Genomic DNA, 23,953 nt, shown 5'->3' on the forward strand with positions numbered 1-23,953 from the left:
TTTTTTTCTATTATGGTTATGACTGATCACATCCATGATCAATCTGGATACACGTGTTATGCGAATCGAGGGACTTTTACGCAAGCAGGGTTGGGTGAGAGAGGAAGTCCAGGCCCTCAGGTAATGTGTGACTAAACACCATCCCTGCCAGGATAACTTCTCTGTCTTGTCAGGATTTCCACAAGCACTGCCAGAAAAGCATCCCTTCTGAGAATTACTCTCCATCGTCACGTGCGCGGACTCCCTGACAGCGATAGCACTATCATCCCGCTCGGCCGGGCGATTTGGAGTTACCTGCAGGGCTTGCCAGCTGCTGTGCAGCTGGGTTTCTGAGGTTGCTTTTAATAGGTGGGGTATTGCCTTCAGGAAGTCTTTTAAAAGATGCTTTAATTTCTCCAGAATGCAGTTTCTGGGTTTGTTTTCCTTTCTTACTTTATCAGGATGGAAATTTGCAGGAGGAGAAGGGACTCCCTTGTTGCTGGAAGCACAGTCTTGTGTCTGGAGCCGGGCAGTCGCGCGTTTCCCCACGGACTGCAGGCAGCCCGCAGCCTTCGGGAGGTGCAGCTGGCTCCTGTTGCTCAGCAGGATGATGGCAGTTCCCTTCCTTGGGGACAGGTGTGACTCAGGTCCTGCCCAAGCCGCGGTGGGCTGGGCTGGCTCTCACGGGACGCTCTGAGCATGGTCACCCAGCATCCAGCGCTGTTCTGCTGATTGCTTGAGTCCGGCTCAGAGGAAGAGCATGTGTATCTGAGACACTGGAGTAATTCCCCCAGGAGCCAGTTCTGGTATCTTGGTGGTCATGTCTTTTTTCCGTAAGTGTAGAAATGCTGCTGTGCACAGTACTGTACATCAAACTCATGTGTCCCCTGAATGCCAGTGATTTTACTTGTTTAATTAACACAGGCCAGTTCATCTCTTGGATACCTTCATTACGGTGTTTGTACAGCGCCCAGCTCAGCAAGACTCAGCCTGGCTGAGGCGTGCAGAAGGTCCTGCAGTGTAAATACAAAGTGCTGATGCGAGGCGCTTAGGGCATAGTTTCTCCTTCAGCGTACAGAAGGAATTTGAGAGATTTTTCCAAAATCACATATTTAAATGCAAAGTAAGTCTTTGGTGGGTTTACAAAAGGCAGCGTATTTTCCGAAACTCGAACTTTTGACTGTGAGTGTGTGTTTAGCTGGTACGAGTAAAGCCTTGGTTATATCTATGCATAGTGACCAGCAAAGGCAACTGGTGACCCCCAGTCGCTGCTGTATCTGAGCTTTTAAAGCTATTGCTGGCATACGGACTTGCCCTGTGGGGACATCGTTTGGTTGTATGGATGTCCCCTTAGTTCACGGGGAAATAAAGCCAGACTTTCCATTTCAATCTTAGCATCTCATATTTTTTCTAAAATTCTATTAATATTTAAATCAATCTTAAATTACCTCACAAGAAGTAGTAGAGGGAAAAAAAAAAAGAGGGTTTTGTTTGTTTTTAATCCTGTGCTGGTAGCTTATGCAGCAGTCCTGAACAAGATTAGTTTTGGTTTCTGATACTAGTAATGTTGATTTCTAATCTGGGAAATAGCTTCTTACCTGCTACTCTGCTAAATTATATTGACAGGAGTCCTGATAATCATGAAAATACTTTTAAAGAACAGAAATACCAAAGGTACATAGAGTTACTATAGCAGGTTATTGTTGGATTTTCTACACATGAAGTTTATTTCAATGAATGTGGCTAATGTATGAGATAAGCTACAAAATAAAGTCTGAGAAGGTAAAAATGAATATTATGAAGGAATGACATAATAAAATGGATGAAATTTTGCAAGGTACAATGTGTTTGAATGAATGAATTTGAACTGATGTAGATGCTGCTAGATCTCTTTCCCTTGCAAAGAATTGCAGTGTAAGAACTTACCAGAAATAGTAAATCAATACATTTCTGTGATTAATTAATATTTTTTCTTATGCATGTGTAAACTGAGGCTCAAAAAATTGACTCTCTGGCCCAAATTATTACAAAGCCAAGTATGAAATCTAGCAGATTTTGTCTATGAGCCTTGCTGTACCCAGTGAGCAACATCTCGTTTCTTGAAGAAGACGACAGCGGGTGATGAGAGTGCTGAGAGCTCAGTCCTGCCTTGCAGTTGTTGGTGCCATTTTCCAGAGATTTCTGGAGTAAGAGCAGGACCTATAAATCTTACCCTTATCTCATTAAAAGCAACCAAATGTTGGGGACTAGGAGATAGCAGGGCTTGAAATGCTTATTGGTTTCCCTTGGAGTAAACTTGGAGCTGTTGTTGAGGGTTCAAAGGGAGCCACATCCAGCTCTCCTGATTGGAAAAACATGGACAGGGAGAAAATGCCAAGACCCGTAGCTGCCTTCTGTCTCCAGCAGCAGTGGCAAAACATTGTAAAACTTTAGTATGAAATTGGGGTTGTAAGATTTGCATCTCACTGATGTCGGTAGGAGAGCAACAAATGGAACCACCACAGTACCTAGCCCTCGCGGCGTTCGCGGGGCTGGCGCCGAGGAGCTGACCCTGCTTGCCTCTGTGTCCACATGTGTAAAGCTGTGCTTTTTTACATATTTTAAATACATTTCCTGCCTTGGTTTGAAAGATTCTTACACAGACAGAGGTCAGACCTCCTATGTTTAAACAGAAGAAATTACATAGGTTTATGCAGTTATTTCTCATTCATTCATTGACGTTTAATGACTGCTATAGGTCAAGCTTTGTCTAAAACTTGCTATTTGCATACCTGCCTTCTAACAGTGGCTTGGAAAATCTCTTTTCAAGGATAAGTAGAGACCTTAAAAGTGAAATTATGAAACTCACGAGCCTAAGGACACTTGATGGGCAACGTCTTTCACTTGTGCCACGCTAATAACAGACTGAACCCCTTGGTCTTGAGGCTGAATTTAGTGTGCTCGCTGCAGCTGTTAGTAAGCAACTGCTTGTTAAACTGTGAGGTATTTTCCTTTGAAAAGTATTTCAGTCATGCTTGTCACAAGTAGAATTTGGAAGTCATTTTAAGTAGATCCTCCTCCAGACTTGACCCAGAACTCAGGCAATGGAATGGAAAAAGCTCATGGCCTTTTTAGAGCTCGATTCTTGAAACAAATTGGCCTAAAAGGCCAGCTGCTGGCGAGGACTTGCAGCAGGGACCTGGTGGCGGGCGCCTGGGAGGCGAAGGCCTTGTGATGCCCAGGAATGTCAGTTGTAGAACTAGTTTGAGCAGCTTTTGGATAGCTTCATTGTTTGTGCCGCACAGAGCAGGGTGGCTTGGCAGCGAACAGCTTCGCCATCACCTCCCCAAGCCCAAGTTTCAAGTTACCTTGTCCGTAGACTGTGTGAACATCGCTGTCTGGGAGTGACAGTTTTAAGTTTATGCTTAAATAAAATCTGTCTGTGTAAGGTACCATCTGTCTGTGTACAGGGTTGTATTCACTTGGTAGTACTGGAAACAACATGGACAGAAGGGGGTTCAGGAAAGCAGCACCTCAAAACCGAGCCAGTTGGGTGAATCCGCAGGTGTGAAATCGGAACTCCAATTAAAGGTCACATTTTACGTTTTCCAAAAACCTGAGGATTTCAGTGAGTTCCAGGGAAAACTGATACTTCCAGGGCCCTGGTCTCTGGGTGGCCACATGAGAAAGTCAGGCTGAAGTAGGCAACAAAACCACTGTTTTCAGGGGGTTCCCATGATTTGGTGTCTGTGTTAAAAACAAACGAAACCCACTTCCTCAGTGAGGCTCCTTTCCTTATTGATTCCAGGGTGCGTTTCCAAATCGTTTTCTTTTAGCCACTTAGTACTCGGCTGTGCCCTGCTTTCCCCGGGTATGGGGCAAGGCTGGGGGTCTCCCTGCAACACCCGGGACACCTTTGGCTGACTCTGTGCTCCCGCCGATGAGCCCCCGCGCAGCTCCGTGGCAGGTGAAAGCCAGACTCGAGCTCCCTGTGTGCTACATGGTTTCTGAGCAAGGAAGTCTTGCCATTTCTCTTGTTCAAGCAGTCGCTCGTTTTCTCATTTGCTTTTTAAAATCAGAAGCAAAATGGGGTTAATTTGCTGTTGTACTATCTCATTGCTCCTGCAGTTGTAACACAGACAAAAATCCAGTGACTTCAGTCTGGTGGGAACAGTAGAGCTGTGCACAAAAGCAGCTTATATTAAAAAAGCCAACTTTCGCTGCATTCCCTAACACACAAGTTCGCATACGCATGCTAAAGTCTGGGGGCTCAGACAGGCAAGTGACAGTAGTTCTGCAATAACTCAGACCTCTAAGGCTGCCTTTTTCCATGTCTTTTCTCTCCGCAGCCCTTCTGGGCCAGGTGATGATATACAGTTGGCTTCTCCCCTTGATCCTTCTGAGCAACCCTTAGCTGTTTCTGCGGCGTATGGAAATGTTGACCCCGCGGATGCTGCTGAGCTGACTGCAGCAAGGTATTGTACAGAGCCATCGCAGCTGGAGCGGTGGGAAGCAGCTGCAGACCGCTTACTGATGTGGGCGGGTGGAGGACCACGGAGGTCAGCGCTAGCTAAGAAATTGCTATAACTCTTCTTGGATGGATATATGTCTGGTATGGCCGGTTGCTGATGGGTTTGCTGAGTCTGTCTGTAGTCACTGGAGCATCTATCAGTGGAAGTCTTTACCAGAATTTAAATCTCCCTCTATCAAAACCTTCAAAGGAAGATGCCGCTTACCTTTCCCTGAGATTGAATCACTTTGGCACATAGGAGGGTCATGCAATGTGAAAGTGCAATATATGCCTTATATTTTTTTAGGTGCTTATACTATTTTTTGGATTAGTACAATGTAACTGATCCTTTGGGTGTTTTCTTTACTTTTGAGAAGTTCTTAACAGTATAATGCTGATTATAAAGCATTCAAGCATCACATCTCTGTTGGACACTGGGCTTTTTGGCTGCTTTTATGTGCACTGAGAAGGGAAACTGTTGCTTTATTTGTGCTGGTGGCAGTTGGGTTGTCAAGATCTTTGGGTGTTGGAGTTTGTCTTAACTGCCAACAGTAGAGGAAGCCTTGTAGGGTGTGTTTGCCCTTCAATCATTGTGAATTCAGTGGAGTGTAAACATGCACAATATATTTAAGCTAGCATTAAATTGGTTAGCTGAAGTAGCAATAATATGCTATCAAAGGCAGAAAGGAGCTTGTGTGGTTTGCTCAATCCACCTTAAAAGCTGGGTGACTTTGCTGTTTAGCCCATACTGGTCTTGAATCAGTCCCCAGGCTGGTTAGTCGCAAATGCTGGCTGAGTGAATCTGCGAGAAACAAACTTTTTTCTCCAGTTGGGGTAAGATGAAGCTTACAGTGGGAAGCTAATGATGTGGATTTCTTCCAGTTCTTTTAAGTTTTTACTCAAAGAGTTGTGTTTCTTTGTTTTTAACAAATGTAATTGAGTTACTGATGGGTTTTTGTGGATTCTGTTTTTTCTTGCTAATGGATTGTTGGCCATAGTAGCAAGGCAGTTAGAAAGAGTGAGCAGTAATTGAGGTGGAGCTGCTTTCTGACTGCGAAGAAATGAAAAAAGACTAACACCAAAAGTGCCAGGAAGATTTGTATATGGTCTCTGGACTACAGTTTGAAATAGAAGACTCTGTTGCCCTTGGGGTGATAGTTTGCTGTTTATAGGGAAAAAGGCACACAAGCTGTCTATGATGAAATGTCACCTTAGGAAACATTTAGGAAGAGCAGTCTGAGAGTGTTTTCATTTACTGCTTCTTGTAAACCTTATGAATTCACACTGTTCACATTCTTACGTGGATCTGGAATTTTGAGTTTATTATATTATACCTTTTCTTTTGATCTACTTCATAACTTCTGTCTTTAAAATGTTGAAAATGTGTTAATGTCCAAAAGTCAGGCTTGGGGTTCCTTGCTTCATCCCGGTTGTGTAGGCTGCGAGTGCTGGTGCTGAGCCCGTATGGGGTGGCTGAGCCCAGTAGGGGTGAGGGCACACAGACCATGCAGCAGCCGCAGGAGCTGGCTCTTGTTTACATATCCTGACCTTGATGGAGGTGCAAGGATTTTTGCAAGGGTTCAGTGCTAAAAAGCTGCAAACCAGGGGTATTTGGTGTGGAAGTAGGTAGTTTTTCAGCTCCTGAAGCGGAGGAAGGTGAGAGAGAAATACACTATGGTCAGCTAGAGTGAATCTGGCTGCAGGTAGTTCACCTATGTTTGTTGGTTTTAATTTTTTTGTCTATTTTTTAAAAAAGCTAACTCTTTTCACAACTCTTAGCACAAGTTAACTCTTGTCGATATTGTTTGTTTTTCTTACTCCTTTATTTTGCATCCTTGCTCAGCTTTAGACATAAAAGCCTACCTGTTCTCCTTGCACCTGTCTTTCCTGCCCAGGCTGTTGTTGCTTGCCAGCTTCTCTGTGAGCCTTGCAGAGGTGTTCCCTGGTCTCCTGGCAATAGAAACACAGTAGCTCCCATGTGTGCCCACCCGCAGATGCAGCGGATCGGCAGAAGAGGGGTTAATACCAATGCAGCTGGACCCCTGCTTTAGCTCCTGTCTGAAACAGGCATGGCGCAACTCTATTCCAGCAGTAAAAAACACTGCTGACTTCTCTGTGGTTCCGTCAGACCTAAACTGGTAACAACATAATGTTAATAGCAAATGAAAGTAGTACTCTTAAAATGCATGGGATTATGCTCACAATGAGGATCAGTAATAGCAGGACTGGGCTTTTCTTATCCAAGGGAAGAGTTGCAGTGATGTGTCTTGTTTCATGTCATTGCCCTATCCCTCAGCTTCTCTTCACCTGTGACGTGGAGCAGATTCTTGCCTATGTAATTAAGATCATCATATCAAAGCCACTGCTTTTTCAGCATTTTTTGTAGGAATACTGCACCACTGCTTTTCAATGTGACTGCACAAAAATTCTCTAGTGCACACATGTGTCATGGCTCTGTGTCGATGCTTTCTGGTTATACCTGTGCACTATACTTTTGAAATGTTACCAGGGCTATTAGATGTCATGATGCTATTCCAGTCTGTCTGCAGTAAAGTACAATTATAAAGTGTTTTTCTCCCAATTTATTTAGTTATTTACTAATAAGTTCCTTTTGTTTCCATGTATTTCCCCATCAGGGGTGTCACATAATGCAGATGGTGTGTACTTTGACAGGGAAAAATAATGGTGCATATAAGGCAGGGGTCGGTTTGTGCTAAATGTCTTCCAGATGGCAGTGCATAATAAGAGATCAGGTTGTCCCTCCATCTGTCCAGTCAAGAAACTGTATCTTTGTTTTGCTTCTTGAGGATGACTGTCTGCCTCTCTCCTCCCCTGCTGGTAACATATTGATCAGGGACAACATGGTATCATCTGCTCAGTAAGTAGATTTTATGTACTGCATCTACAGAGGAGTGCCCTGAAAAGGATTAGGTAAAAAGTTCACTGGCTGTTCTGCCAGGCATTTTTGTTTAGCAATGAATCTGAAAGGCCAAGTTCACTCTGGTTTGCCAGTTCACGTTGCACTAGGAGAAATTTTGGCTAAACACATCTTTCTCTTTATGCTGCAGGTGCAGAGCGCTGCAACAGGACTTCTGTTTTATATGAGAAATGTTTGGATTGGAAAGGCAGAGAAGGCAGATAAGTGCTCCGGCTGTATAAGTGCAGAGAAGGCAGATAAGTGCCACAGCGTAGCTGGGCTCCATGGTTAGAGGTGTTAAACATTTCTGAGCAGTGCCTACCTGTTCCCTTCCAACTTGCTGCCCGTCTTGTGGGCAAAAAACCTGCAGGTGCCCAGGAGAAAATGGCAGCTTGGAAAGCACTTGCTGCATGAGTTGTATTAGGGTCAGGCTATGGGTAACAAGCAGGGCAACCCTATCTAGTCCCTTCCACGTGCTAAGGAAAGCTTCTGCTCTTGCATTTAATCTCCATCTGAAGTTGCAGCATTATGGGCAACTTAATGGGCACATTAAGCTGTCATAAGGGAATTTGTTATAGGTGATGTCGGATGCACTAAAAGCTGTGTTGCTTCATCTGCAGATGGACCTTTCCCGGTGACATAGTTCAGCCTGGGGAACTGTGATGCTCTCAGCGTCTGCTCCTCAGTGTTAGCAGGACACAGGCAGGAATACCCAGGGTTATCTGTATCTGCAGACAGTCAGAAAGTGACTTTTGAGAATTACTTAAGAATAAGCAGAGACAGAGCTTTAAAATTACTTAAAAGTAAGCAGAGACAGAGAACAAAAATGTTTGTTTTCTAATCAGCTTGACTGTACAGGAAGAAGACTGGCCAATGTATGGTTTATTGTGCACTGGGAAGGTTTGGCTCTTTTGGTAGTATCCTTGCTATAACTATTTGAATATTAGTAACTGGAAGATAAGTTTAATGGCAAGTCTTGTTTTAGTAGGAGCTGGGGAGAAGCAGAGGTTTTAATGTAGCCACTTCATGTCTGAGCTGATACAAGTACCATGAGTTGATAGGTGTACCAGAGGTGATGCAGACTTAGGCGGGATTGTTTGAAGTGGAGTCTGTGTTTGGGGCAGGGTTGCTGTGCTGTGCTACCCTGCCTCAGTTTGGGCAGTCTGTGCCATTTCTGAGCTGCTCTGCTTCTGCCTTGTCCCTGGTGAGCTCATTATGCCACCAGTGGGCAGCACCCATCTGCAGGTGATGCCCGTCTGGTGATGGGCAATTGCACTACGCCGTTGCGATTCTACCTGCAAACCACGCTGAACAGTGCCAAAATTATTACGTGGCAATATTAGCCCCAGACCTGGTGTGATTACTCTTGCAACCTACTTTTCATGGCCTTGCTCAGCACTCCTTGGTACTGTGGACCCCTTGTCAGAGCGACAGCAGTGGGGAAAAGGGGTGGAGGCTGCCCGTGGTACCCTGTCCGACAGCCCGCCGTCCACGGCACGCGGGTGGATGCCTCCTGGTACTTGTGTTGGTGCCAGATGTCAGAGAAAATGCAAGTACTAACTGCATTTCTGCCGTGTTCCTTTACAAGCTCACTTGCACAAGGAAGGCAGCTGACACTTGGCAGGCATGGTCTTTATGGGAATGCAGTATTTGACGGTTTAGATGAAGCTTGGAAAGATGAAGGGAAATTATTTGTGGATTTTAACACATACAGATACTATAGCTCATAAAAGTAAGCCCTGTGCTTTGTGAAGGCCAGGGAGCAGAGCTTTTCTAAAAATGCCTGTATTTTGATGGCTAGTTCTGCTTCGCAGGGAGCGTTAAAAATGACATTAGTGGAAGTATATCTCTGAAAATTGTTTCATTTTATGTGGAAAGACTTAAAGGGAGAAGCTGAAGGGCTGCAGGTGGGCAGTGGGGCCTGCGTGAAGGGCGTGGGTGAGAGGGAGCAGGTGCTTCTGTGAGCAGTTAACTGAGACGGTTTTATGTGCGCTAACATAAGGTCCGTAATTCTATGTGCGTTTGGTATTCTTGCTTGGCTGGGCCCTCTTGTGAATTGTTTGGGCTTTGCAATTCTTTGTTTACTCTCCAAACAGATGTTCAGCATTCGCTTATTTTTAGCAGTTAACTTTTTCCTTTAAAATCTTACTTTCTCTAATCTCCGTGTGACCCTATATAGTCACATCACGTCTGTATATGTTTGATGCTATTACTATATTAGGACAAAGACATTTTTAGCAAGGGGAAAAGCCCTTTGCATGCAAAAGGAAATAGCTTGCTTTTTAATTATTATTTATTTATTTATTTTGACTTGATGTGACTGAAAATTTAGGAAATCTATGTCAGTGTCAGACCAGTTTGGACAAACTGGGGAAAGGGAAGGAGGGACGGAGGAAGGGAGGGAGGAAGGAAGGAAGGAAGGAGTACATAAAGCACAGATAATTTCTTAGAAGAAATAACCGAGTAACTATCCCATATGGCACAAAACAACTTCATGGATATGAGCTAGTCAAGGTAAACCACTCTCAGCAAGAGCTTTCATGATCTTAGTAAGTTAGTGGATAAACACTTTGGGGAATAACTGTTCTTGAATGTATTGTAACTAAAGTTGGGAATGTGATTTATGTTTGTCCTCTGTTTGTATACATGTTTCTAAAGAAAGGAACAATCTGTCCCTGAACTTTACCAACTCTTATTCAGTAACACAACTTAATCTACCTTCTACAATTACAATATAATTACTGGGGGGGGGGGAGGAAATTTTAAAAGGAATGGCTAAGATAACTGCTTATATTTAGTTCAGGAAAACTAAAAGAAACTTCTTGGCCAAGGCCTGGTTTCACCAACGTTTCCTTGAACGTCTGCGTCTGGATCTCTGGAAGCAGGAGCTGGCACGAGGGGAGGCTGTTACGTGTGGCTGCTACCCCAGAACGTCTGTGTCCCTCCTCTGTGTCGGAGGTGCCTTGGAAAGGACAACGTGGCGTGACAAGACCCTACGCTGCTCCTGCTTTTGAGACATGAAGTCATTGGTTATTTAGTTCCTTTTCTGTCATTAGTTTAATGAGCGTGGCCAAGAGCAGGGCAAGTAGTATGGTTACCAGTCTGTTTAAAGTGAGGGAGGGAGAATGCAGGTGAGCTTCTTGTGGGGTGATCTTTTGGGTACACTGGTGATTTACCTTCTTCAGGACCGTTAGAAGGAAGGCTTATGAGAGAAGTGTTTTATTTGTGTTGCTGTCGAGGGTTTTTTTCTAATTTGGGTTTTGCTTGAGAAAACAGAAAGTTAATGGAGCTGTAACGGGGCATTCTGCTCTGGTCTGCCTTGAGGAGAGGGAAGGGCAAGGCTACCTCCCCGGTGTGCCGGGGATGTGGGCAGATGGCCGCCTCCTCCTGTACTCTGGCTGGGGTCTGTGAGCAAGAGCTCCTTTTCTGCGGGGACCGGGAGAGGGCATGCCTCCCCAGAGCACCCCGCAGTGCCTTCCCTTGCTGCGAAGAAACTCTGTCTTTCCAATCTGTATTTACATGCTCTGGAAATCATTACATGGCTGTCATGCTTCTGAGCCTGGGTTCCGTGGGGCTTTGCTGAGCAGAGGGACTTGTAGGAATTAACAAATACAGCAGTATTACAGACCTGTAATCTTAACATTCATGTCATGAGTTCAGGGATTATTGTGCTTTTAGCTTTACAGTCTAGGGAGAACTTTTAAAGCATGAGAATTTTTTAGTCCTGGGTTTTAGTTTTTTCTAAAAGACAAGACACTCAAGTCACTTAATTGAATGTTTGTACTGTACGCTGAGGAGAAAGGGCTGTCTGAGAACTGCAAAGTAGTCATTAGTGATTTATTTATGTTACTAATTTCATATACAGTTAAATTTCTCTGGCAGTTAATGTTATGGTCTATAAGAGCTGTCAAAACTTTGCAATATTACTGGTTATGTGGTCACCTGAGAAATTAAGTGAAATAGGGTTTGTAGGAAGAAGTAATTTGTGGGAGGTGTGAGAGAGACGGTATTGGGGAGGGGACGATGTGCTCCTTAGAGCTCCTTGGTTTAGATCCAGCCAAAGTTCATCTTTTAAGGGACTTCACTGAAGCTTCATGGGCACTTCTGAAATTTGTCAGCTTATTTTTAATAATTGTTTTGCAGCACTTCCAAGTCTGATAGCTGCAACGAAGTTGCTAACCTTGTTTCTGGGGATGTACCTTTGGCTGCGGTCCCTGGTGATGGTGTAGAACTGCCTGCTCAAGAAACTGAAGGTTTCACAAGGGAAAAAAAGAGGTATAGTGCAATGTTATTTCATTACAATGTACAATAAATTTCCCTATCTGTACATCCTTTGCTTAAGAAAACATAAATAGTGTGAAAGAGGCTGAATAATTTTAACAAGCGTTTTGTCTAAGTTATACGAACGCTTTGTTGCTAGATTTTGAAACCAAATGGTAGACTGTCAAGACCTGCTTACTCCAGTGTATTTACTGCAAAAGACCAGAAGAGGGAGCTTGGGCTACACTGGTTATTACTATCCTGATCTTTCCTACTATTTTTAAATTAATAAATTTTTAGGGTTTTTTCCAAATATTTTCCCTTCTTGAAGTTCAAGTTTGTTTTGGTTTGGTTTGGGTTGGATTTTTTTGTTTTTTGGGGGTTTTTTTTGGTGAAACTGTGCAAGATCAGGTCATATTCAAGAGGACTGTTCTACTCATTGCCCTTCAGATGCTGCCAGCGTCTTCCCCACCCCACACTACTGATTTGTATTGTAGCTGTCAGTACTGAAGGAATAAGTTCAGCTTGGTTTTGCTCTTGCTGAAGAAATGTTGAATTACCTTGATTTCAAAGTGAAATGTTTCTCTCCTTCAGATTTGCACTGATTGGTGCCATAGTGTTTGATAGGTGGCCTAGGGAATTTTTGCTTGGAAAACCCCCAAACTGAGTCCTACCATCTCAAATATAGTCAAGACGAGACATGTGCTTGGATATTCATGTCAGAGCTTCAGATGACGCCTGTCTGTGGATGATTAACCAGTGTGCTGTTGTGGCTGAGCAATAAAGGCATGCCCTTATTGTGACATCTATTAATGGAAAAGGTCACAGCACAGCTGAGAATATTAAATGGGCACTCCCTGGGGAATAGCGTTCTCCACCCCAGAAATGCAGGCCGGCAGCTTGTGACAAGTACGATACAAGACAGGAGACACCATGGGAAATACAGCTATTCCACTAAAGTTCTGTTCAGAAACGTTAAAAGATGCCACTGTCAGCGGGAGGATACTCTGAATCACGAGTGAAAACGTACACAATAGGCATGTTCTGCTGTGGAACAGTGAATGAATACCTATCAGCAAATGCTATTCAAAAAACCATCCACAGCATAATATCTAGGAAACATGTTAGTTAACTATGTGTTCTAAAGCTCTGATTATTTTAATCGGAAAATGGTGTCCTCATCTCTAGTGTATATGCTTGCTGTAACACAGTTAGGCCAAGTCTTCTGTGTAATGTTCCTCCATGATACTGTACTGGACCTGCACTTTTTAACCTGTGGGTAGTTGGTGGGGAACAGAAGTGCTTAAAGGTCTGTTTTGCACCAGTATGCAAGTTCTGTAATCTGGTGAGAATTTTCTGAATGAAGGGTAGATACCATGGTCATTCTCTAAAAATGGAGAGAAATGGTCAGGTGAGGTTGTAAGTTAGAAAATATTCACCCGAAGGTGTTGGCTCTTTCCAGAGAATCATTCAAAATTGTTTGAACTTTATGGATACCCTGGACTGAATTTCACATTCTGTCAGTGCTTTAGTGTAGTCACAGATGACTATCGTTTACAAATCCAAATTGAAACCACCAAAACACATGGTGATTTTTTTTTTTCCCTTTTCACTAGAATTCAGCATCAAAGAGAGGAGAAATAATTTTAGAACTCTGTAGACAAGTAGAGCTGCTGTGCTCACACATTTAGATTGGCTTCTGCCTCTGAAGTTTCTGTTTGGTTTTGATAATGATGTAGTGTGTTTAATAATATAAATATCTGTGTGCGTGTAAGAATCTCTTGGATGGGGTAAACGATGGTGTAATTAAGTGATATTAGTAGAACTGCTTAATGCAGAACCAAAATCCAGCCTAGGACATCAGAAACCAAAATGTTCACTGGCAAGCATCCTCATTAGGCCTTGAGAATAGCAGCGTTATCACCCACAGCCTTCTTTCTCTAAAGCTGAACTTGCGTGTTTGTTCTGTCTGTAACATGAACGCAGACTTTCACAGATCTTAATGGAAATTAAGATGCATACAGAGGTGAGAATTAGAGATATCTGTGGGACAAAAGAGAGTTCTTGCATCCTCTTGAAAAGCAAATATATTACTGTCCAAATAGCTCTTTGCGGTTATAATCAGCCCCTTATGTAAATACTTCTTGGACTGTCTTGCATTTTTATGCGATTCATGTGTATCAAGTCAAATCAGCCATGGAAAATTGGGTTATGTTTCACTTTGTCACGTTTATGGCAACTGCCTGGACGGCAAGGTGCTAAACTTCTGCAAATGCTGGGCCACTGCACAATTTTCTGCAAAATGGATCCTTGAGGCATTTCAGTCTCCTCTGTGATTATGATGGTCACGTTATGAACTGTGTCACAGACACTTCATAATTTGGGAGAAGCGCTGAAATATTGCTAATGAGTGTAACTTGTCCTTTATGGAAGCCCTCCGGGTAGAGCAGGAAAGGCTCTGAAGAGCTGTTCCATCCCTCTGGTTGTCCTATGAGGAAGAGAGACAGATAATCCATTCTGTAGAGCAAAAAGCAAATGCTGTCTTTGTGCATGTCCTCACCTGTAGCCTCACTACCTGCTTCGAAAGCTGCACCTGTGATGTTAAATGGGGCTGGTGCGATTGGAGAGGTGGGTCCTCCTTGTCAGATATGGGGTCAGTTTTCTTTCAAAAGCTAAAACAGACTGGAGTCGGATCATCTTGAGAGGCTCTGGATGGACAGGGAACTTCTGCTGATCTCTGAATCTCTGAAATTAAATACACATCTCTGTCTTACCCAATTTTCCTGAAATGAGCCTGGAACCAATTGAAAGCACAGCAACAAGTCTTTCTATCCAAAAGCAAAAAGTCACCACAGTCTTTACAGAAAGCTCCACTTTTCTATGTTGCTGGGGTAGTCTAACCGTGTAGTCTAACAGGAGCTGGTGGAAGGCCAAGGCTTATGTAAAGCTGATAAGGGGGATTCACAGAATCACAGAATCATATCAGTTGGAAAAGGCCTTTAAGATCATCGAGTCCAACCGTAAACCTAACACTACCAAGACCACCACTACACCATGTCCCTCAGCACCTCATCCAAACGTCTTTTAAACACCTCCAGGGATGGGGACTCAACCACTTCCCTGGGCAGCCTGTTCCAATGCTTGACAACCCTTTCGGTGAAGTAAAATTTCCTCATATCCAGTCTAAACCTCCCCTGGCGCAACTTGAGGCCATTTCCTCTTGTCCTATCACTTGTTACCTGGGAGAAGAGACCGACCCCACCTCTCTACAACCTCCTTTCAGGCAGTTGTAGAGAGCGATGAGGTCTCCCCTCAGCCTCCTTTTCTCCAGGCTGAACAACCCCAGGTCCCTCAGCCGCTCCCCATCAGCCTTGTGCTCCAGACCCTTCCCCAGCTCCGTTGCCCTTCTCTGGACACGCTCCAGCCCCTCAATGTCCCTCTTGTAGTGAGGGGCCCAACACTGAACACAGCATTCGAGGTGCAGCCTCACCAGTGCTGAGTACAGGGGCACGATCACTTCCCTAGTCCTGCTGGCCACACTATTCCTGATACAAGCCAGGATGCCATTGGCCTTCTCGGCCACCTGGGCACACTGCTGGCTCATAGTCAGTCGTCTGTCGACCAACACCCCCAGGTCCTTCTCTGCCTGGCAGCTTTCCATCCACTCTTCCCCAAGCCTGTAGCGTTGCATGGGGTTGCTGTGACCCAAGTGCAGGACCCGGCACTGAGCCTTGTTGAACCCCATACAATTGGCCTTGGCCCATCGATCCAGCCTGTCCAGGTCCCTCTGCAGAGCCTTCCTACCCTCAAGCAAATCAACACTGCCGCCCAACTTGGTGTCATCTGCAAGCTTACTGAGGATGTGCTCAATCCCCTTGTCCAGATCCTTGATAAAGATATTAAACAGGACTGGCCCCAACACAGAGCCCTGGGGAACACCGCTTGTGACCGGCCGCCAACTGGAGTAAACTCCATTCACCACCACTCTTTGGGCCCAGCCATCCAGCCAGTTATTTACCCAGCGAAGAGTAGCGGAAGGTCTAAACAAGAATTACTGTCCTTGGGAGAGAAGCACGTCCTGAAGAAATATGTAAGCTAATTAAAATATTTTGGGAACCAACTGAAACAACTAGTAGAAGTGTGATAAGAAGCGCCCTCACGTGAACTACCCTCATTATAATATTAAAAGTCACACCCCTCAAGAGACCCCAGCCCAAGCAGAGACCCCTCACCTTTGAGTGTGCGCAGAACTTTAAAGTAGCACTGTAGCTTTAAATTGAAATAAGAGAAATGTAGACCAACAGAAAACGGCTTTGTGTAATTGCTTATGCATATGCATAACTAGACTTTATAAATACTGTACCTGTACGACCAAACTTTGTGCTAGCTTTGTGGAGCTACCACCTAGCACCCATCTCTGCGCAGACATGAAATAAAATACCTCTGCCCTGGGTGTATGTTGGCGTCTCGCACACCGGGTAAACGACCTCACACTTGTGGGGTAACGCTGGTTTCCGAAAGGTGGTTTCATAATACTTCCCCGGGAGGAAGCAAAGCTGAATTATTGGTGTCACACAGAAAAACAGGATAAGCTTTATGACTTCTGGGTTTTATTTGCTTGATCACATGTTGAAAACAACTTTTCTCCTTTTGCCCACCTTTGGAGAGGCTTGGTGTAAAACTAAGTAAATAGAAATTAATGTATTGCCTTCGTTTATGACCGATACTGATAATCCTAGACTGAGTTGCTTTTAATGATGTAACGAAAACCAAGAAGGCATTAAATGGGATTCAAAAACACAAGGCTTTTTTCCTTGACTGAATTTAACCCTTTTGAAAGGGATGAGTCATTCCACTGAGTTTACAAGTGCACTGAGCAAGGAAGAGATGGGAAATACAAGTGAGGGATACAAATGCAATCTCAAGGCCTTCTTGTTTCCAAAGTGTGGGGTTTTGAGGTTTTTGATTTTTTTTGGGGGGGCAAGGGTTGTTTTTTTAATGTGTATTATATGAACTGGATGGTAGTATACCTCTAATGTGTGTCTGGACTGTCTGCTGCACAAGTGAAGTGATTTTTTTCATAATAGCAACAGAATGAAGGCATTAAAATGAAGTTGCTTAGGTCTCGGAAACTAAAACCCAAGGATTTTTCTTGAGGCTTTGTGGCTGATATCCTGAAAAGCGTTCACCGTCTTCTGAAGCACAACATAAAAATTAGATACCTTCCACGTAATCAGCCAGTCTGTAACAAATGGACAGGAATGAGCCACAGTCCTGCTCTTCATTCATTTCCTCCATTCCAGGTTTTTAAAAGAGGTTGTGTCTCCTGAGTGATGTGTTCAGAACTGCTCAGCCCCAGGCAGGAGGATGCTTTGTGTTGCTCAGTATAGATCTCTTCAGCCTTTTACTGAGTAATAGCATCAAATCTTGGGATGTCTGCTGTGTTTCAAGCCAAAAATGTTGTGGACTAAGTGCATTTTCTTGTAGCTGATTGTGGGACTGGTATGGTGGGGTCCCCAGACGAAGGACTGGATCCTGCAGGCTTCTCTGGGTGAACCCATGACTGGGGCAGGGGTGTGTGTGTGATGGCCAGGGTGCCTGGGGACCCCCATGTTGTGTGCTGGCAGAGGACAGCTCCATAAAACAGCAGCAATTCAACAAATAGCTTCCAGTAACTGCATTTTTAAAAGGCAAAGCATTAATGGATGCTTGACAGAAGTGGGAAATTTCACCGGTTTTCTAACCATATCTTTGTTCAGAATTTGGGCTCTCTGGGGTGCATTCTGCTTGCCTGTTTATGCTCAAAGAGAGCAATTATTTGTGTGTGTTGTAAAGCTTCTCTCTGTATGTGGCAATGGACAAAAGGGCGATGGTAGCCCTCTGTTTGCTTGTTATTACTGTGTATTTTACAGGTTCCCTCAGGCGATATATGGTAATTTCCTTGCTGCTAGAACAGGTTCAGCAGTGTGAAAATGAGTATGTCATTATACTAATTAATCCGTCCACAAGGAATTTTAGAATGGCGTTAATCATCTTGCATCAACCCTACAAAACTGGCAGTACAGATTCAAGGCAGAGATGATACCCCTGGCTTGGGTTGCTGTTCCCTGGCAGTGTGGCACGCACAGTGACAGCTCCAAGGGCACCAGAGGAGCCTGGCACTGCCAGGAGGGTGGAGGACTTGTAGGGGATCGCCTCTTGTCCTAGAGCAGGTAACTCATGGGTTAAAACTGTTGAGTCAGGTGTATTTTGTATTTCTCAATAGTCAACGTTATGCTTAAATATGGCCTGTGCTTTTGGGGCACTCTACCCCTCATGCTGAATCTTTCAAAAACAAAAGCAAAAAGAAACCCCTGAAAAATACCGAAAATACTTCAATTTTCTGTTAACTCTTTTGAAATCAAATTGAAGCTGTAAGCTAACTTCTTCAAGAAGTTACCCAGTCATCCTTTGACCACCCATCCTTGGCAGTCACAGCAAACTTGCACCAGGCGGGAATACTGTTCTTGGCCGATTTCTTCATCCTGCATTTTCATAATCTAATTCTTCACGTAGGCCCTGAGGGCAAGAAACCTTTGGATTCTGCCTCCTGAAATCTCCTGCAACAAGGTGCCCCCGGAGAGTATTATTCGCACTGATCTTGTCAGCTGAGGGCAGGTGCATGAAAGCCCTTAAAAATGTCAGTCCCCTCCCTCCTTTCCCAACAAGCCTGGCTCCAGCTGTCTTAGGGATCTTATACCTCGGGATGTTTAAAGGCTTAGAAAGTAGCACGGAAGCAAGAAAAGGTCCCATAGTCTGTGATGGCAGTTCTGCAGCTCTGGTGCACGGAAATGTCAACAGAGCTTTGGGCGTTTGGCTCATGGACGTGGTCTGCAGAGGCATATTCAGCAGTAAAACAAATTCCCTCCTTTGCTGCGGTTATGTTTGTGGTCCCGGTCTGAAGGCTGGGCCAGAAATTTGGAAAACAGGGGTTTAAAGTTTTGTTTGGGATCCAGTGAATTCAGGCCTATTTCATACAGTAGCTGCAAGATACGGATGGAATCCAAAATTGACGTGTCTGTGCCTCAGCAGGAGGGGAAAGCAAAGGAGCAAATGACAGGCCAGAGGCTGCATGACATGGTGCGGGACGAAGAGCTTTCCACGGGGGTTTGGCTGCCCTGGAGCCTTAACTTGGGTCTCCTCTGCGGATCTGCGTGGTAGGCAGACCCCTTCATCCTTTGGTGAAATCTCTGTATGGCCACCGTGGAGGCTTCCACGCTTGAGGGTGTGCTCAGCTCTCGGAACCCTCATCTCCCTGTTTGTATGGCTTCTTAATTTCATAAAACGTTTTGTACACAGAATCTTCTGGTGTGTTTAGTTCTCACGTTACCGATCGTAATTCACTGCCGACCTCTGAAAGACTGTAGCCCCCCTGGCATCCTGAATAGCACCGTGCAGAGGCCCCTTTTGTTATCTTTGCAGTGGGTTTCCCATGCAGGAAATTTCAATAACTAAGCAGGCATCTTGGTTATTCATAACTCTTAATGCCATTAATCTCACTTGCAATTTAGATTAAGCAGTGACCTTAGCAACCAAACAGTGATCAGTGGGGGTGGGGGGCACAGGTGGGGTTTTTTTGGTTGTTTTTTTTTTTTTAGAAACCCATTCTAGTGTTTGTTTCCTGTGAGTTGCAGTGTCCATCCTGGGTGCATCACCACTGGTCACTCCATTTTTCTTTGACTTGTCAGATGGAAATATTCTGTGAGTGTGCTCAGGCTTGAAATTCTGAGACAGTGGTTCGTTTCATGAACTAACAACGTATCAATGCAAACAAAGTGCTCACGCTGTGTTAATCTAGATAAGTGGTGGAGCAGACTGTGTTTATCAAAGTATTTAATCTATAAGAGTAAGTTAAATCCCTGAAGCTTTACACCTAGTATCTCCTCATGTTATTTTGTGGCGTATTACTTTATATCATGGTAACACAGATAGGGCTGTGTTATGCCAGGTATTGTACAGACACAATTGAAGGAATTGCTTTTATTTTTCTTGAAGAGAATATTGAAAAATATCCCACTGATTTAACACACTCTAATTATTTTACTGCTCAGATTTCATTTACACTCTCTAGTCATGAATCAGGACCCTACTCTAAGCCCATTTAAAAAAAAAAACAAAACAGAGCTACAAAAAAACCCCAAACCAACAAGACTGTGGTTTCAATCTGAAGGTCTGTCATTCTTACTTTACGGCTGAATTTTTGATTTATCTGTACTGGAGAGGGATTAAATTAGGGATAACTGGATCTTTGAAGGATGGTGATGAATGTGCCTTTAAATTGCAAATTATAGACTATAATCATATCTTAATTATACTGCGGACATGAACTGCACTAAATGCCTATTTATTAGGCACTACGAAAGCATAGGTGTTACAATTTATGTTAACACTTTACTGTCTTTTGCCAGTAAACCAAAATGGGAGAAATTTATTGCATATTTCAGGTAACTTTTCATACCTACTCTTCCATTTGTAGCACAAAGTTGCCCCATAAACCTAAGGGAGAGAAAGAAAGAAACCTGCTTTTCTTCCACTGCTCTTGCTACCTGATAGCAAGAGGTCATTCTTCTCTTTGACAATTTGCATGGCTCTCCAGGAGGTGGCATTTGCTTAGGTTCTCTCTTTGGGATATCATCTTTCAAAATAACAAAGATTTTTAATTTTAAATGGTGGTCTATTCACATGCAATACTGCGGCTATTCCCTAAAGCAAAAAAAAATTAGAATCGCACCTCTGGGGAGAGAGAGATTGAAGGGGTTAGGGTTGCTTTCTGTGTTTAGGTGTGAGTTTCTGAAGGATTTGATGACAGTACCAGCATTAAGTATTGCCACTGTCCCTGTCCCCCACAGCAGTGCAGGAGTGCAGTGGAATGACCTGGCTAGAAAAACAAATGCAAGATCATTGTGGTCTCGCAAAGATTCCTGCTGGCACATCTCTGGGCGTAACGTAAGGGTAGTGTAAACTGGTTAAGTGAAGAACCAAAGTGAAGGGTAGCGAATGCCTTGTAGCGTTCAACTGGCAGCCTCAGCAGCTCATTGCTTGAAGAGGTCTTTGAAGTGACGCTCCTCAAGGTGAGTGGAAATTATAAGATAGATCTGCTCTTGGTCACTTTAGAGAGGGAGGTAAGACTAAGGAGCGAAAAAATCTGTCTGCAGGAGTGAAAGAGACTGATTTGGAGAATAAACAAACAAAAATAACTCCTGTGTGCCCCAGGACTGAAAAAATGCATGGTGAGTAAATTAGCACAGGAATATGAGTAACATGTCTAGAGCCATGTATTTTTGTGCAGCCTATAATGAAGAATGCTTGAATTCTTTAAAAGCCTGTAAAACTGCTTACTGTATAACCTTCAGAAAGATGAACTCCAAACCTTGAGTGCCCACGTGGTTGAAAACAGTCTGCTCGACCTTCTCTGTAACACAAGGATCAACGCTGGTCCCGGGAGACCCGTATTTCTGGGAAGGACTTAGCAGACGGAGCCTGTGCTTAGAGGAGCCTGTGCTTAGACAGCGTATCAGCAAAGGCCAAGGAGGGCTGGTGCTCCTGGAAGGGTTTTACAGTACAGGAGTCTCCAGCCTTGGGTGTCCTAAAAAGGCTGTCACCACTGCACTTCAAAAGATGTCAATGCTTTTATGTGCTAATGTGTTCTCAAAAGTACAGCCAGCCTCCCGGAGGCACTGGTTTGCCTTGCAACTGTGTCTATACAGAACAGCGGTGATTTTTTTTGAGCAGTTTGGTCCTTTTAGCCCTTTAGGAAAGGTGTTGCTCTTTCTTAGCAGTCTGATGTTGTGGATGCCCGAGCCATGAGCCCTTTGATACCTGGCAGCCTAACAATAAGGGAGTCCTTGGGGTGAAAACTTCTTCCTAGGCTGCACTCAAGGCTTTGGGATCCAAAGGCAATATCCTCTAAATATTAAAAAAAAAATATTTGGGGGGGAAGGGGGTTCTGTTTAAACAATAGTCTATCTTTTGTTAACATTTTCCCTTTTGTTTGTTTGTTTGTTTGTTTCTTGTAGACAGTACCATTCCTCAGAGCTTTGGCAGCAGCCTTCAGGAGGCTCAGCCTACTGGAGAAACCCCTTTTTCTTAGTGGGATGTTTGGTTTTGCTCTGTTCTGTGCAGTTTGCTTTATCTGGTGCTCATTTCTGCACAGTACCTCGCTAATGCATCGCAGCTAGGAGGTATAGCTTAATATTCACCCAGTCCTTCCCAAGGGGGATAGATGGGTGAGGGAGGGTTTTCTTTCAGTAGGCTCTTTGGTGTTTCCGTGTGTGTACGTGTGGTCATGTTTATAACTAGCGTAAATGCCTAGCACGATGGACAGCGAAGCCAAGAGCAAAGAAACAGAACATAAATTTCAGTATGTCATAAACCTTATCACAGTCCTGTCCGGCACTGTTTTTTGATGGAAGCCAAAAATTTCAAATTGGGTGCAAGTGACTGAAGTCTGAATTTATATATAAACATAAAATGTAGTAAGACCAAATATGTAGGGGCCTGTACAGCATTTTAAACAACTAACCACTAGACATCAAGTTTCAATAAAACATTAATTTAGTGTAGGCCAAAATGTGGCTCTTGCTTAAATAGATGAAACAGGCAGGAAGAGAAAATGATAAACTTTAAAGGACGGTACTGAATACTTAAGGAGCCTTTTTCAGCAGTGGGATCACAATAAGTTGTTATGTGGCTGTTCATCCCTAGGCTGAAATGCCTGGGGCACTTCTAAGTCCTTTGAAGCCACAGTGGGATTTATTTATTTATTTATTTATTTATTAGCTACATCTGTGTGTTTTTCAGGTTCCAGAGAAGTTCTTACAAAATGTACTTATAGTGTCAACACAGTTCTCATATTTTAAAAGCCAGCACTAAATTTAGTACTAAATTGATACTTCTTGGCAGGCCCAGAGGATGGATTGGGGCCAGGCAGGAGAGGGAGAGCTCCCTTCTCATCTGAGGTCTTTCTTACCGATCAGGGTGGGCTGCAGGGAAAACCTTCCAGTGCTGCTGATCCCACCACGTCTGTGTTTGGACTCGAGCTCTATCAGACTCTGTGCTTCTGCCCCACAGAGAAATCAAAGGCCAGAGCCAGCTCTGCAAGCTTACTGCTGTAGTTGCATGATGCTTAATTACGTGTCCCCTCTCTTGGAAGTGCAAGAAGTGAAATGAGTGACATGATCCTCTGAGCATCTAGAGTCGTTTAAAGAATGCGTGGGTTTGGGTGAATGTAGCAACAAGCCAAATGACGGATCCTCTCCAAACCTCAACCTAGGGTTGGTCTGCAGACAGCTTTGTAGTGTAACAGATTTTATGGCCAAATCAGAAGTACATCTACAGTCTGGCTTCTTGCACAGTGTTGGCCAGAGACTGCAGTCTATTAGTTGTTACACTTGCATCCCTTAGTCGATAAACACTTTCAAGTCCAAGGCTCAGTTACAGCACATCTTTTTTTGAAAGACCGTCACAGTCTGGAGTTTTAAAATTATTAAATGTGTTCCCTCCCCATGAGGTAACTGTACTCACTATTAGGAATTTGCATGTGAAGGTTGATTTGATTTTGTTTTCCTAATTTTAGTTTCTCTCATTGGATCTTGTTGATGTAGTCCTTGGTCAGAACCGCCACTGCTTTCGAGCACGTAACTTCTCTTTGTGCAGGTGCCTTTGGGTGTAATGGTCTGAGCTCCCTCATTTTTGATCTGAAACATTTTCCTAAGGCTCTGAGCAGCTCTCTTCTGGCCAGTCAACAAAGTATTGACACTAAACTGACAGAAGCACATCCATCAAGGTCTCACTAGTGTTCTTGTTTTGCCAGTGCTCCAGTTCACATTGCTGTAATTGAGCTGCTTGGATGGTTATTTTTCAAAGAGAAGAGTTAAATCCTGTCCCCTTTATAAGCAGGAGCGGCATAGAGGCGGTGAGCTGTCCTCGTGGTGAATCTCTGAGCCATGCTGTGAGCTGTGCACACAAACTGGGGTGCGAGGGAGGGGAGAAGGAGACAATACCTTCTCTGTGACTCCCCTCACGATAGACCAGAGCCCCCTGCTAACCCACACAATACGTGCAGAGAGACCAAGGGCAGCTGGGATCGAAAGGCTGAAGCCCTTGATCTGCAGACTGTCAGTGAACATGTTAGCCAAGACCTGCGATTTCTAGTGGAACTCGAATGTCTGTTGCATAGAAGCGTTGGGGAATGGGATAAAAACTTTCTCCACTATACGGCTCCTGAAAGGACCATGCTGCCTCAGAATAGGATTCAATCCCAGCCTTTT

The 23,953-nt window shown here is 44.0% G+C and overlaps 1 protein-coding gene across 5 annotated transcripts in view; it reads left to right on the forward strand.

Moving 5' to 3' along the window:
- Positions 1-571: 571 nt before the first annotated feature.
- The window catches only part of TACC2 (transforming acidic coiled-coil containing protein 2), a 90,655-nt gene continuing 67,273 nt past the window's right edge, over positions 572-23,953 (forward strand). For 3 of the 5 annotated variants that reach the window (XM_072870859.1, XM_072870862.1, XM_072870860.1), the window contains exons 1-3: positions 572-615; positions 4,308-4,433; positions 11,529-11,660. In XM_072870859.1, the coding sequence (XP_072726960.1) occupies positions 587-615; positions 4,308-4,433; positions 11,529-11,660 (287 nt within the window). In that variant the 5' untranslated portion in view covers positions 572-586. Of the gene's footprint in view, positions 616-4,307; positions 4,434-11,528; positions 11,661-15,706; positions 15,736-23,953 lie in introns of those variants that run through there. The other 2 variants (XM_072870861.1, XM_072870864.1) reach the window with 2 other exon arrangements.

The sequence above is a fragment of the Ciconia boyciana genome, chromosome 8 (assembly GCF_034638445.1).
Source record: "Ciconia boyciana chromosome 8, ASM3463844v1, whole genome shotgun sequence".
Classification (NCBI taxonomy): domain Eukaryota; kingdom Metazoa; phylum Chordata; class Aves; order Ciconiiformes; family Ciconiidae; genus Ciconia; species Ciconia boyciana.